Source organism: Talaromyces stipitatus, genomic scaffold (genome assembly GCF_000003125.1).
Source record: "Talaromyces stipitatus ATCC 10500 scf_1105507295523 genomic scaffold, whole genome shotgun sequence".
In the NCBI taxonomy this organism is placed as follows: Eukaryota; Fungi; Ascomycota; class Eurotiomycetes; order Eurotiales; family Trichocomaceae; genus Talaromyces; species Talaromyces stipitatus.
In genome coordinates, this window is record NW_002990113.1 from 4227975 (window position 1) to 4242650 (window position 14676).

General features: G+C 47.0%; 5 protein-coding genes across 5 annotated transcripts, besides 3 other annotated features; 2 read left to right on the forward strand and 3 right to left on the reverse strand.

Annotated features, from left to right (window-relative positions):
- The first annotated feature begins 1134 nt into the window (after positions 1–1134).
- TSTA_074980 (neutral amino acid permease, putative) lies at positions 1135–3245 on the forward strand. The gene is made up of 5 exons (XM_002341466.1): positions 1135–1575; positions 1629–1771; positions 1826–1952; positions 2003–2926; positions 2979–3245. The coding sequence occupies exons 1-5, from the start codon at positions 1378–1380 to the stop codon at positions 3057–3059; spliced, it is 1473 nt and encodes a 490-aa protein (XP_002341507.1). The 5' UTR covers positions 1135–1377; the 3' UTR covers positions 3060–3245.
- A 220-nt stretch (positions 3246–3465) lies between these two features.
- On the forward strand, positions 3466–5157 carry TSTA_074990 (glycine cleavage system T protein). Its single transcript, XM_002341467.1, has 2 exons — positions 3466–3900; positions 3966–5157. The coding sequence occupies exons 1-2, from the start codon at positions 3527–3529 to the stop codon at positions 5047–5049; spliced, it is 1458 nt and encodes a 485-aa protein (XP_002341508.1). The 5' UTR covers positions 3466–3526; the 3' UTR covers positions 5050–5157.
- A 369-nt stretch (positions 5158–5526) lies between these two features.
- TSTA_075000 (MFS multidrug transporter, putative) lies at positions 5527–7630 on the reverse strand (the record flags this gene model as incomplete). The annotated part of the gene is made up of 2 exons (XM_002341468.1): positions 5527–6048; positions 6103–7630. The coding sequence occupies 2 exons, from the start codon at positions 7628–7630 to the stop codon at positions 5711–5713; spliced, it is 1866 nt and encodes a 621-aa protein (XP_002341509.1). The 3' UTR covers positions 5527–5710.
- A 192-nt stretch (positions 7631–7822) lies between these two features.
- Positions 7823–7884: a sequence feature (GA-rich).
- A 1446-nt stretch (positions 7885–9330) lies between these two features.
- Positions 9331–9360: a microsatellite.
- A 3926-nt stretch (positions 9361–13286) lies between these two features.
- Positions 13287–13958, reverse strand: TSTA_075010 (uncharacterized protein; the record flags this gene model as incomplete). The annotated part of the gene is made up of 3 exons (XM_002341469.1): positions 13287–13717; positions 13780–13814; positions 13849–13958. Coding segments are annotated over 3 exons (576 nt in total), but the record flags the coding sequence as incomplete, so codon positions are not given.
- Positions 13724–14176: a mobile genetic element.
- TSTA_075020 (uncharacterized protein) lies at positions 13960–14512 on the reverse strand (the record flags this gene model as incomplete). The annotated part of the gene is made up of 4 exons (XM_002341470.1): positions 13960–14016; positions 14039–14144; positions 14182–14273; positions 14334–14512. Coding segments are annotated over 4 exons (434 nt in total), but the record flags the coding sequence as incomplete, so codon positions are not given.
- Between the last annotated feature and the right edge of the window lie 164 nt (positions 14513–14676).

Sequence of the window (14676 nt, forward strand, 5' to 3'; positions counted from 1 at the left end):
TGCATATTTCATTGTTGCCACGTGGTAGTTGTCCACCGATCCTTGCTTTGTATAGTCTGGCGAGTAACACAATAGTATGTATATTCCAGGAACTCTTTATGTATCCCATTCGACTGCCATCATCAAATTGGCAAAAAATAGAAGTAGTCAATTTAGAGATCAAAGAGGCGTCAGGGACCAAGCCACACGCTAGTCCAAATACGGATATACCCGATTTTGCGCTGAATGCAGCCTTAACGCCTCAGACATCTGGCACCCCACTGTATTTTGTTTCTCAGTGACGCCGTACCCGCTCGTCTTATATCCATGAACCTCTGGCCAGTGAATGATCCACCGGCTGTATTTTCATTATCAATAATTAGTCTCAGTTTTGCCCCAAGTCTTGGAGTTGATTTTTTTTTTCTTTCTTCTCAGAGTTCTCCCTGATAATCATAGGCTGGCGGAGACCCAAGAGCCAAGAGTGTACCTTCCGCCAGTCCCAATGCGGAAGCTGAATGCAATTCAAGCCTGTGATGATTGTCCAGAGAAATATAAGTTGACCCCGTTGACTCAGGCATGTACAAAACGCAATCAGCTATGTTACTATATAGACAACCTCAAATAAATAGAAAATAATTGTGCACGTTGTACTTCTAGAAGGACGAAGCCCTGTTACTGCAAAGTAGAGCATATTAAGCTGTATTGCAGCGTCACAATTACTCGCGTACCAGTGTGTGAGTGGCCCGCCGGCACGTCATCGGCAATAGATTACCGTACCGATACAGCGAGATCGAACGCTAAAATCAGCCAGCGACGTCTAGCTCCAAGCCCTGCCCCATAGTCCCCATACGATCGATCCACCCCCAGTCGCGATGCTACTCACTGTGCTCGATGATGTCGTCCTCCACTGATTCATCCCAACTCCCAGTCTCCTCTCATCAATGACTGCACACCCAATTAATCAGCATTCGACACATCCACCGCACGTTGTTCTCTCTCGTCGTTCTCTCGCTCAACAAACCACAATTAGGTGCGTCCGGAGATAATCACCCGTGGTTGACACTAGAGCTTAGCGTGGAAAAAACTGTCCGACCAACCTTGCTTTCTATGCTAAGAGTGCTAAGATTTTAGTTTACAGTCATAGCATAAATCAGACGCTCTCCTCTGGTGAAACTTTCGACTTTGTTGATAATCAATTCGTCCCCGCCCCGAGATTTACTCGACACATTGTCGAGTCTTATCACTTTATTTTTCGAATATTCGTTACAAACCCCGAAGAGGCTATCAGCCCAGCTACAGCTAGAACAACAGTTTCATGCAGTTACAAGGTTACCTAACTCGCTCACTCACCTCGCTCCTCGCCGTTCTCCTCGAGAACGAGTTCATTCGTCAGATAAAATGGCGTTGAATATGTCGCACGCACCGGAAAAGGACGCCGACAATGTCATTTATGGTAAAAATGGCTCTGACGAAGAAAGCCAGACTCGTCGTGGTAGTCGCATAGCGGATGTCGAGATTGATCGCGCTACTATCGGGAAGCAACTGGCCTTGGAGGCAGAGAGTGCCATTAAATATCGGACGTGCAGCTGGCAGAAGGTGAGTCGGGAATCCTATGGGCTCAACTATCTGTATCTGTGTTGATCGAGTAGACTGCCGCATTACTCTTTTCGGAGTATATCTGTCTGGCTATCATGTCGTTCCCCTGGGCATACTCCGTCTTGGGTCTGGTTCCTGGTCTGATCCTAACGGTGTTTATCGCTCTGGTCGTGCTGTATACGTCGCTCACAATCTGGTACGTTACCCCTTAAAATGCTCAATTCCTCATACTCATATTGTTGTTGAATAGGAAATTCTGTTTGCGTCATCCCGAAATTCGCGATGTATGCGACATTGGCCAATATCTGTTCTGGGATTCCAAGCTTGCCTGGTGGGCTACTGCTGTGATGTTCTTGTTGAACAATACTTTCATTCAGGTAAGCATTTCCCCTACCTCTCTTCTATATTTCTAGTCTGACAAACCCAGGGGCTGCATTGTCTGGTCGGCGCCAAGTATCTCAACACCATGACAGGACATGCAACTTGCACAATCACATTCTCTGTTGTCGTCGCAATCATTTCCTTCTTCTTCTCGCTGCCCAGAACGTTCAGCGGCCTCTCCCACATGGCCACAGCATCTGCATTTTTTACATTCCTTTCAGTTCTGTTGGCCACCATCTTCGCTGGCATTGAAGATCATCCTGCCAGATACAGCGAAGAACTAGGAAACCCCCTAGTGACGGCCTTTCCCGTCGCCGGTACGACATTCGTCAATGGCATGAGTGCTTTCCTCAACATCAGCTACACCTTCATCGGCCAAATCACACTGCCAAGTTTCATCGCAGAAATGAAGGATCCCCAGGAGTTCTGGAAGTCTGTCACCGCCGTGACCATAGCCGAGGTGCTTGTTTTCAGCATCGTGGGAGCTGTCATCTACGCTTATACTGGAAACCAGTACATGACAAGCCCCGCCTTTGGCTCCCTGGGAGACGAGACCTACAAAAAAGTCGCATTTTCTTTCATGATCCCGACTCTTATCTTCCTGGGCGTCCTCTACGCCTCTGTTTCTGCTCGTTTCGTCTTCTTGCGCTTCTTTGATGGGACTCGCCACAAGTCGCAGCATACCATTGTCGGATGGGCGTCATGGGCTGGCATTCTTGCTATTCTCTGGATTCTTGCCTTTATTATCGCCGAAGTCGTTCCTTTCTTCTCGGATCTTGAGTCGATCATGAGTTCGCTCTTTGACTCATTTTTCGGCTTCATTTTCTGGGGCGTGGCGTACATTCGAATGCGAGCGGCCGACCACGGCCCCAACTTTTACAAAGTTCGTGGTCTTCGCGGCTGGATTGGATTCATTGTGAATCTTTTCCTCATCGGTGTTGGTTTGTATTTCTTGGGAGCGGGCACCTACGTAAGTTATCATCGTGCGAGCTATCGCTGTCGTTTATCTAACATGATTCCAGGCATCTGTCGAAAGTGTCATCCTAAGTTATCACGAAGGCGGATTTGGAGGACCATTCTCTTGCGCCGACAATGGCCTTTAGTCAAGATGGTTGTCTTCTGGAAGATTGCTTCAGTCATTCATTTTTAGGATTGGCTCTTGTTGATCCTCTACTACAGCTTGCAGTTTGATTAGGATCTCTAATAGAACACTAACGCCTTACCTTCTTTTTATATTCTTAACTTGCTGTTTCGCTATTATTTAATCGAATAACAGTCATGGCATTTTTATCAATCTTAATCTTAATTACAACTGAAACGTATAACTATATCTTTGTTACTGACCTCGACGTAGATCCGAGTTAGGGCTTTTTCGCTCGACATCGGAAAACCCATTCCCGTCTTATCTTCATGTGACTTTCCCGCTATCGCTGCAGTTGCCCGCTTCTTTCTCCGCATCGGCATTCGAGCTTCATCTGACGGTGTACCTTTTTCCTTTTTTTTCTTTTCCCCTTTCTTCTAAATTTATCTCTTTCACACAATTCCAGAAAATCAATTGAAAGATATAATAATGTCTGGAATTACAAGATCCGTTTACCGGGTTGCAAACCCCCTTCAGAATGCGCGACACTTGTCTACTGTTGTCGCGAGTCGCATCCCCAAGACGTCATATACAATCGCTATCACCGGTCTCCGAAGATCAGTCCCGGTACAACGACGAAATGCATCACCCACCACGTACACAGCAAGATCTGTGCGATATGCTTCTTCCAGCAGCAGCAATTCTCTAAACCGCACTCAATTGTACGATTTGCATCTTAAATATGCAGCCAAAATGGTCCCGTTCGCCGGCTTTGATATGCCGTTGCAATATTCCGATCTTTCGCACACGGAGAGTCATCATTGGACGAGAGAGAAGTCGAGTTTGTTTGATGTTAGCCATATGTTAGTCCCCTGCCCTCCCCTTCCAGAATCATCTATCTTCAGGTTGATTGATGTTATATGTATAGGGTGCAGCATCGTCTAACTGGCCCCGGAGCTCTTCCGCTTCTTATGAAAGTCACACCCTCGTCTCTCGACAAACTGGCCAACAACACGTCTACATTATCCTGTCTTCTTGAAGACGGTACGGGCGGTATCATTGATGACACCGTCATAACCAGACAAGGTCCCGAATCCTTCTACTTTGTGACCAACGCCGGTCGACGAGAGGAAGATCTCGTTTTTCTCACGGCCGAGATTGACGCATATCGCGCCGAACACGGTGCAGATAGCATCAAATGGGAAATCCTTAACGACCGGGCCCTGATCGCCTTACAGGGACCATTGTCCCAATCCATTTTACAATCATACATCTACACCGGTGAAGGCGAAGACGTAGCATCAACAGATTTGAATACACTCTACTTTGGTCAATCACGAGAACTCTACCTCCAATTCCCCGACGGAAGTAAAACAGCCCATCGTCTCCTCATCTCCCGAACGGGATATACAGGTGAAGATGGTTTTGAAATCTCCATCCCCACTTCCAACGGCGCAACCACCCTCCCGCACCAAGTCACCGAACTCCTCCTCTCGCAACCAGACAAGTGTCGACTCGCCGGTCTCGCGGCTCGAGACTCTCTCCGTCTAGAGGCGGGTATGTGTCTTTACGGCCACGATATTACAACCGCGCAGACCCCTCCCATAGCGTCATTAGGCTGGGTCGTTGGTAAGGACAGACGAGACCAGAACTCACCTTCCTCCAAATTCAATGGTTCCTCTGTTATACTCGCTCAGCTCGCGAGCCCAAAGACTCTCCCTCAACGTCGAATTGGTCTTACCATTGAAAAGGGTGCGCCGGCTCGTGAGGGCGCAATAATCGTTGATCCCAATAGTATCACTGAAGAGAATAAGACACCTACTCAGATTGGTATTGTTACCTCTGGATTGCCGAGTCCTTCTCTCGGCGGTACTAATATTGCTATGGGGTACATCAAGAATGGATTGCATAAGAAGGGTACTGAGGTCGCGGTCTTGGTGAGAAATAAGTTGCGAAAGGCGACGGTGACTCCCATGCCGTGGATTGAGAGTAAATTCCATCGTCCTTCTTGATATATGTCTTCGTATGAGTTGAGCGTTTCTACTTTGCTTCAAGTCTACAGCCAAAATATTTACTTCAGCATTCGTACTTTCAATACTTAATACCATGCATTACTAGGTACCTAGCATGAAATGTAAAGAACTGCATGTAGTATGATGCGCGACGTACGAATAGTACTCATACATACAAACAATATTAGTAGCTGGCGGGCCGTTCAGCACAGAAATGAGTTGAATAAGATACATGAATGAATTGATTCTTGCACCGTAAGAACGCCGAGCCCGATGAAGCTTCTTCACTGGAATTGACCCCGTTAAATACCTGAGCTCAGGTTCAGGAAGAAACCAAACCACGTCACGGCCAACTTCCTTCATTCAATCGCAAATAAAAAAATTCGCTCAGCAAACGAAAACCATGCACAATGCAGCATTACCGGAAAAGAGAATAAAAAATGGGTATCTACACAAAACAGCAAATTTCGTTTCTGCGCATCATAAGAAAAGATGAAACAGAGAGTATCAGCAAGAATAAACCAGGTGCCTAAAAAAAAAAAAACCAAAAGGCTGGCAGACTTGGTCTCAGACTCGTCATCATTGATTGGTTCAGGAGTTGTCAGGTATTGGCTTATTCAGATTGCATTGCCACCATAGGTGATAATAAATCAAACTCCCGTTAGACTTCAGCAAGAGAGTTGCGACGGGAGTTGACGCGGGAATTTGCTCGAGAATTAGCACGAGAGTTCGCACGAGAGTTCGCACGAGAGTTGGCGCGTGAACCGTAGCAGCTATTCTGACGGCTGCCGAGAGTCTGACGCAGACGCAATTCTTGCTGAGAACGGGCAAATGAGTTGGCACGAGAACCAGTCGGCAAACGAGCGAGGCGATGGCCGTAACCATCGGTAGTGGCACGCGCGTCAGACAGCTGCTGAGCGAAAGGAGAGCGCTTGCGAAGAGTAGGGCCCTTCCAGTAAATCACGTACACGGCGAGCACAAGGAGGAAGGAGATACAGACTAGGACTTCATGTCAGAGATATTGCCATGGAGAAGGAGATAGTCAAGACTTACACAAGATTGTCGAGGCATACTGGATATGGTAACGTCCTCCAATATTCTCAAAGAATGGAGTGGCCGGGATAGTGAGAACACCGGCGAGGAAGTCACGAGACCACCCGTTTCCTCCAGTAGCAGACGCAGAGTATGGACCGTAGGCGCAAATCATGTAGTCGATAGTAGCCATATAAATTGCGTAATTGGCGATACCGACGATAGCTGCAAAGATCATGCTGGCAATCCAAGGAAGTGGGGGCCCTTGAGTAGTCCAGGCGAAACCGATCAAGCCGATGGGCAAGCAAGGAGCAGTGTAGAGCAACCACCAGAGACGAGATTCATACTGTGCAACTTCATCGTCAGGCTTCGCAGCACGCTCGCGGATGTTGCGCTTAATAGCTGGGATGAAAGAAAACCAAGCAATGAAGTATCCCACTAGAATAGGGATGAACGAAAGACCCTGAGCGACAGGACCAAATCCCCACTGCTTATAGATCATGCCGAAAGACTGGACAAACATGAAGATCAAGGCATCGCTGAAACCACTAAGCAAGGATAGTGTCAAGACGATGGGTTCGGTCAAGAACATGTGGAAAGGACGAATCCAGGTAATTCCGATTTCCTTGGCCGAGAAACGCTCACGGAATGGCTCAAGTTCATTTGGCCCGTAGATGTTAGGATTCTCACCGCTCTTGCGCATCTTCTTGGCGATCTTATCGATCATAATGGTGGACCGGGTTTCAGGGACAAGGAACAAATGCAAGAGTTGGACGAAACCACCAAAGATGAGCTGAATCCAGATGCACCAGCGCCAGTGGAGGTACTCCTGACAGAAACCACCAACAACAGGGCCCAGAACGGAACCGCCAACAGAGGAGAAAACGACGTATGCCACGGCATATTGTTGGTTGTCTGCTTCCCACATATCTGCAATCATACCAAGAGTGACGGAACCACCGGCAGAGGACAGACCTCCGAGTGCACGGCCGACCATGATGGTGGCAAAGTTCCTACCTAGAGCGACAGGAAGCTGCCAGACGTTGACAAGGAACAAGCTGGCCTGGAGGATTGGCTTGCGTCCAATTTCTTCACTCCATGGAGCCCACAGTTCACAACCGAAAGCGTAGAGGACAAGGAAGATCATAGCACCGCAGCGAGCAGCTTGCTCAGAGATGTGGAACTCTTCAGAGATGCCACCGAGAGCGTTAGAGTATAGACTGGTGTTGAAGTTCATAGAAACCTGGACAAGGAAGATGATAGTGAGGATCATCCACTTCTTCCATGTGGGAAAACCGTAGCCAAGTCGGTCGTAGACATCCTCTTCCTTGAGCAGAATCTTGCCATCGCTACGAGCACTGGAAGTTGGTTCAAGCTGATGGGTCTCGTTGTCCACCGTCCAGTGAGTATGACGGGGAGGCTTCTCAAAGTCAGGGATACCAGCCAATTCTGCCTGAGTGCTGGAGGATGTTTCGGAGTCGTGGACCTTTTCATTGGCCTCGATAGGGACTGGTTTCTGGGCCTGATCAACTTCAGGAGTAGACGCCATGTTGACAGAGTCAGGACTGTGCCAAGTCGACAGGACGAGACAAATAGACAAGAGTGTATAGAAGAATGAGCTTCAGATGAAGGCGAGTCAGAAAATATGATAGACGAGATAGAGTTGGAACGGTGAAACGATCGAAAAGTGCAATGAATGATAATGACGAGAGCTGGGTAAAGCTGGACTGAGGTGTGGTGTGAGAGAGAGTGAGAGAGATGAAGAGAAGAGGAAGAGGAAGAAAAGAAGAGGAGGAGGGGGAGTAGAAATATTGACAGGAGGGGCAGCCGCGGAGGCAGGCAGGGAAGGTGCTAAGAACGGCAAACGCGTCAACTGGAAGGAGGCCAATGGCGGCTGATAAGAAAAGCGCGGTTGGTGCAATTGATAAGAGATAAGTCGCCAAAGGGAAGGAACGAACGAGAGGGACCAGTGTCGTCTTACCTCGAGGGTAGGTGCTGAGCAGGTGCTACGTGAAACAAAAAAGGCAGGAGCGGCCCAGATAGGAAAAGTACGAGCCTCAAGCAACAGGCTGGCTGTGTCTAGTGAAGCTTACTCTTCACACGAAGACAAGTGAAGATGAAGTAAAATGAGAATAGAAGTAGAATTAGAGGTAGATTGGGTTGGGCCAACTTTTTGCTGTCTAGAGAGTAAAGCTAGTAGATAAATACAAGAAAAAGAAAACGATCGATGGAGGGGGGTGGACCATTGTTCATATATCTTTACCTGTCCGCATTCAACCAGCCTCTGCGTCCGGAGTAGGGCATGACAAGATCCACGCAGAAAACTGGGGCCATTGGTGGAAGAGAACTGGGGCCCCAGCAGGTGAGGTAAGAGAGAGACAGAGAGAGCAGACGGAGAAAAACAAAAGAAACGAAAAGTGGTTCTGGTTTGGGGCTTTACAGTACATCTGGATACGATACGAAGATCCACTAATTAGCCAATCAGGATCGTGCATGTTAGTGGCATGGTACGACCCGACTTACCTACGCGTAGGTAAAGAACAAGGGATAACTGAACAAAATAGACTACATTGTAATCATACATTGCCTCACCGGTGTTAGTACCTCTTGTCTTCTGCTTTTTTTTCTCGATCGACTGGTGGTGCGACGTGAAGAGAGGCAAATTTAAACTACTTGAAAAAGTCGGTAAGTTCAGTACGTACCGTACAGCCAGGCACTAATGACCAGGACAGACCCCTGGTTGGCTTGAGTGGGGCGCGATCGTGTCTTGACAAAGGTTCATTCGATGCCCTGATGCATCCTTTTCTGTCGTCATTGTTCAGCTATGGCTTCTTCTTTTTGACACCAAGGCCCGCTCGGTTCCACTGACCTGTACACTAAAATCTGACTTGTACGTCGATGCTCGACGCTGAGCAACGGGTGATACAGCGAACGTGGTTGGAGTAATCACCATCGAGACTGAAATGCCGCATGCAAGCATTCTATTCTAGTATAAACTCTGTATAAAACTTTGTATGCTTGTCGGTGCTCTAGATCTTTCCGTCTTGGGGGCTCGTAAATCGCGTGACTGGGCGGCATGTCCGAACACGGATGGATCGCTGGTTAAGGGTTGCACCCAACGCCGTCGCCAACTACTCCGATATCGACGCGAATCGAAAAATGACAGGAACGAGCCACAAAGTCAAATACCAGAGCCATACTTAAGTAGCAGTACATAGGGTGGAATGCTCGGGACGCTTCGTGTACAAGAATAATAATAAAATAATAATAATAAAATAAGAGGCTTCGGCATCGAACTTTCGGCAGGCCGACTTGGTTGTGGGCCGATAACCGGACATACTTTTTTCCCGAGACGCCATGACGGCATTCCAGGTACGGCCTTCCGTGCGTTTAGATCTGCGTGCTTATCTCCGCATACAATTAAATGCCATTGTTTATTTCAACTGTGCCAACTGATTTATAGAATAATCGTCAAGAATAGACTAGATTGTAGGTAGCTACATAGATGTGCGATCCCAAGGACATGGATAGTAGAAAGTCCCAAAGTGGTTAAAAAAATGACTTGCCCATTACGGCATAGTGCTCGGCCGCCGACATCCGAAGCTTGTTTTTGCTTGTTGCGACGTCATGAACATGTACATACTCTTGCTCAACATCCAATGCAAACACTGCAAACTGCCAACCACACAACGCATCACAAAGGAACCAAACCTGGAGATCCCACGGGGTAAAAGTCACGTTGCTCGAAGAAAAATATTCCGGCCCATGGGGAAACTGATTAGAGTGTTGCATTCCGCGGCTCCGACCGGGATTCTGGACCAGCAGCTTTGCAGTTTTACAGCAATTCCATGTGGAAGTAGGAGAAACTTTTACAGTCATGTGCTTAATAATTTTGCTTCACTGGAATGAAATTCCGTCGGGCAGAATGGGAAGTTCGGGTAGAAAATTTTTGCGAGATGAAGATATACAATATTCGCGCAACCAGGGATATGCCTGAAAATGCCTCAAACTGACACCTCGCGAGTTTGGACAACCGTCACACTCCATGTAACCTGTGGAAACATCATACTCGGAAGATTGCATATCCTCTTTACCAATGAGCTGGGATGGCGTTTATCGTACGACAGTTCAACTACTACCACGATGAACTGTCAGCCCGGTGTACGACTGAGAAGATCACCTAGGTGAACGACTCTCAGACTTTAGAGTAGTATCCCTATACGAATCTGCAAACCACCCGATACGGCGCTTAACAATCTGCACGGCTCGGCTTTTATTGGGTTGCCTATTCAGTTTCACATGTCCCACTAAAGCGCTTCTAGAAGACTTCCTCCATCGTACACCATGAATCAATTGCCTGACGTGTTCATAAAAGGATTCTAACTATGTCATCTCGAAATATGACATAAGCTTAATTAATTAACTAACAAAGGGACCAACGGGAATGGCGTCGAAGGCGTTTTTCCTGGCGGTTTTGTGGATGATCGACCTATGTATGGGGCCGTACGCTAATGTATCGTATTCTGTACGTATTACCGGCAGATGTGTGTATCTGTGTATCTGTATGCAAGTAATATATATCGGGCACACCGAAAGTGTCTATCATTTCTATAGATTGCCTAATTATTCTGGAGAGCATGCAAATAGTAATGCGCGATTACTATTATCAATGTCATGACATATCCCGTACCTCTCCGTACCACCAGTATTGGTGGTTAAATAGGGGCCAAGAGTGGCTTTTCCATATAGCCACTCTGTAAAGGGACTTAATTGCATGATACATGAGAAAAGTAGTACATAGTGCCTACTACTAGTTAACATCCTTGATGGGAGTTTAGCAGTTATTCGCTAGCCATGTTAGACAAGCATCCTCGTATATACACTGCAACTCTCAGCCCCAGTGTCAATCCGTCAATCCTACCTCCTGGCATCCTGCAGAATCCTTCGCTAGACCGACTTTAAAGCGAAGCAACAATAGTGACATTTTCTGGAGAACAGAGCTAGTGTATGTTGCACAACCTGCAGCATGCTGTTTTGATCCTTTGTACGAGTATGTAAGGCGTTGTCGTTCGTCCCGAGTCGTAAATTTCGGTATTGGAAATACAACATTATGTACATATCGCTGGGCATGAAACAACAACATATTTTGTTGGGATTCTGCCCTTAGATAGTCAGCACCGCCTACCGGATGTAGTTAGCGCGCTGGTAGCTAGATATCTCCGCTCCTAGGAACCTAGGTTCCTAGAGAGACACACACAACAGAGTCAGTTTTCCTGCTTCCAGCCCAAGATATTTTCCCAAAAGTCAAAACACACTTGCAACTTACAACGTATGTGAACACAGCGTCTTAATATCCCTCACCTCAGCAAGGGGCAGATATCTCGCGAAAGAAGAAAGCGAAGTTAACCTTCTGGCAGGAATGATTGCCCAGGCCATTCAGCCGTATCATCAATCTTGCATATCTCCAGCGTATGGACTTATCAAGCGAAGTATGTACGACGTACGGGGAAAACAATGAATGGCAGCCACGCGGTCAGATCTCTTTATCGACCTGACAATGGATGTAAACCGCAAGTAAGGGGGTTAGCAGACAGAAAAGGCTGTTCTAGATTTATCATTCCATTTTCATAAGTATTGGAATGGGAAGGGGTTGACCACGCTACGGGGTAGCGATACTCGGGAATAATCGTAGTTTGTGGAGCGATGGAATGGAATCCACGATGGGATCGTCGTGAATGCATTTGTATAAACTTTGGGTTTGGTTTTGACTTCAATATTTGTGAGGCTATTGATATTTGTCTGGATTCGTTGAGAGAATATCCATCTACAAGAATGCCACGTCTATACCGCCTCGTTCCTATCAAGGGATGCCATCCTCTAGCTTGAATGAATGATATTTATTACGCCAGGAGGCACTAGCGCATTAATCACATACCCCATTTCTCACAGATCCGACATGAACTCGCGTCTCACCCGAGACAAACCACAGATGGATATCTATCCTTAGTAGCAACATATCCGCACTAGCAGCAATCACCCGACCCCGTCAACAATCTCGCCAAGTGACCATCCAGCGGATACATACATTAATTCAGTACTTACAGCAATGAGGGAACGCGGTCAACGCCATTTAAGTCCCAGCACAAATCGATATGGACTGGAAATAAAGAGCAAAAGCGGAAGCACAGAGATCAACAAAAATAGGATGTCAACCGGAAAAGCAGCCGTTCGGAGCTAAAACAACAGCCAGCAGACTTGCTATGAAGACTGCACACCAGGACTGCACTCTCCCGGAAGGTATCGGAAAATACTCAAAGGCTATGGATACAGCTCTTCCAGGAAAGCATACCAAAAGCCTGTATAACGGATTGAATCGGAAAGAAGCGATGGTAAGGGGTGGATTACTTCATTTTTCACTGTGTTGGTTGAAGTTCGGCTGCGGGTTCCTGCTCCAGTCTTCCTGTTGCAATCACATAGCTGATTGCTACGTGAACGGCCTTCATATCTGGTTGCCATCGATCCGAATTTGAACGTGATTTCCCATCTAAGAAGATGGATAGGTTTCCTCGTCTTAACTCTGTGCATTGGTTCATGCCTTCTCTCATTGACGTCCATCTTGTGCAGCGGAATAAAAAGGGTCCACTGTCTCCCCTGCTTGGCCACAGGCGCAAAGATTAAACTCTGCTGAGCCTATCTTATTCAAATAGCTATTGAACTTCATCATTCCTGTCCGAAGCTGGGCTAAGACTTTTGCCTTCTTCTGGTTCAGTCCATCATATAAGCTTCTGGTATGTTTTCCTGGAAGAGCTGTATCCATAGCCTTTGAGTATTTTCCGATATCTGCAGGGAGCGTCCATTCTTGTTGTCGTTCCGCAAGGGTGATTCTAAGGGCGGTTGATTTAGCTTGGAATAGTTGCTTCTGGTAGACATTCTATTCCTGTCGATCTGTTTCAAGTTAATATCTGTGTGCGCTGGGATCCAAATTGCATTAACTGCGTTTCCTCGCTGCTGTAAGATCTGAATCTGTTTATATATCCGCCGGATGGTTTCTTGACCTGATTGTTGACGGGGTTGACTGATTGCTACCAAGGACGGATATCCACTCTCTGGCATGTCTCAGGCGGGATACGTTCCAGGACGGCTACTATCGCTTCTAACTTTGCTGTATAAGGATTCTGCTCTGTGCATTTGCGTGAGATGATGGATTAGCTGGACATGTTGTTCCCATTGTTGTCCTCTTGAGTGTCTCTTATGCAACCCCCTATGCCCACAATCCCTGATCTGGTGGATGCGCTTGTAGCAATTAGAATGCCTACTGCTTTATTAGCAATCTCAATAGCTTTATCCCCATCTTTTTCACATATCGTTAGTATCCGGACTGTCCACAGTAGTACTGTGAATGCCTGGATAGTTTCTATCCGCTCAGTTTTTGTTGCTTTTAGTGGCTGAGCTATTCTCTGTAAAGGAGATATAAAGCTTCGGATTGTAATAGTTCTCAGTTTCCTCAGTGGGTTCGATTTGAGTAAGGCCTGTATGTCGATCCACCGTTTCGTAGCTTTCCCCATGTGTCGGTTATGGAAAGGTTGAATCCCTGCCTCTGCTTCACTCACTGCTGTTGCGACTGTCCGAAAAGCTCCTGTAACTGTATTCTGTTTAAAAACTGTGTTCCCTTTGTCCCATAGGTATGCATCCACATACCAGAAGCGTAGTCTGCCACTGGTGCAACTGTGGCCCTAAATAGTCACCTTGCTATCCGAGATGATATACATCTTTGACCTTCTCAGCGCCATGGCTGCTGTAAGTCCTTTGGTAACGGCGTTAACAATGTGTTTCTTGAAGCGTAGTTGGAATCCATTACTACTCCTAGGATCTTTGCACTTTCTTTCGGGTTGACTCTTTCCCCTTTGATTGTGAACGGAGTGCTGCTCGATAGATCTGTCTTTCAGGTGAAGTGCACCATGGCTGTTTTATCCCCTTCAAATGTAGCTCCGCCTCGTTTCTCCCAGTCTAGAGCTCTGTTAATGATGGCCTGGATGTCAGATCGATTCGCCTCAGCAGACGGGCTATTACCTAGACTGTGTAGTCGTCCACGAAAGCTACCGAGCCTCCTGCTGCGCTGATCTTGTGCTGAACGAGGTCTGCGTTAAAGAAGAGAAATAGTATTGGGGACAGCGGTGATCCTTGTGGTAAGCCTGCTTGAGGTAGCTCCCGTTGTTCACTTGTTAGCCCATTAACTACAATGGTTGCAGTACATCTCGAACAGGAGGCATTGATCCATTGAATATCTTATCAGGTATTCCCCTTGCCTTGAGTCTCTGGAGCAGTCTCTCTTTGAAGACTCCATTGTATGCCCCCTTGACGTCAAAGCTGACCAAGATTGAGCGCCAGAGACAATAGGACTTGGGTGGTTCGCGGTCACCTGTGGCAAAGCCTTAACAAGTCCGGTCGATACCAATAAAATATCAGTACAAGTGCCAGTGATACCACGCTACTGTGGTCCAAGTACGAGTTGGAAGCATAGACACCAGTTAGATAGCCATGGCCCAGGTACGAGTTAAGAACATAGTCTTCGTAGTTACCCTCTGGTTATCTTCA

What these genes read in the sequence shown, in the direction of transcription:
- TSTA_074980 (XM_002341466.1), top strand. Translation starts at nt 1,378, where the DNA reads ATGGCGTTGAATATGTCGCACGCACCGGAAAAGGACGCCGACAATGTC. An exon ending in GGACGTGCAGCTGGCAGAAG is followed by an intron (nt 1,576 to 1,628) that starts GTGAGTCGGGAA and finishes TTGATCGAGTAG; the next exon opens with ACTGCCGCATTACTCTTTTC. An exon ending in TCTTGGGAGCGGGCACCTAC is followed by an intron (nt 2,927 to 2,978) that starts GTAAGTTATCAT and finishes ACATGATTCCAG; the next exon opens with GCATCTGTCGAAAGTGTCAT.
- TSTA_074990 (XM_002341467.1), top strand. Translation starts at nt 3,527, where the DNA reads ATGTCTGGAATTACAAGATCCGTTTACCGGGTTGCAAACCCCCTTCAG. An exon ending in TTGTTTGATGTTAGCCATAT is followed by an intron (nt 3,901 to 3,965) that starts GTTAGTCCCCTG and finishes TTATATGTATAG; the next exon opens with GGTGCAGCATCGTCTAACTG.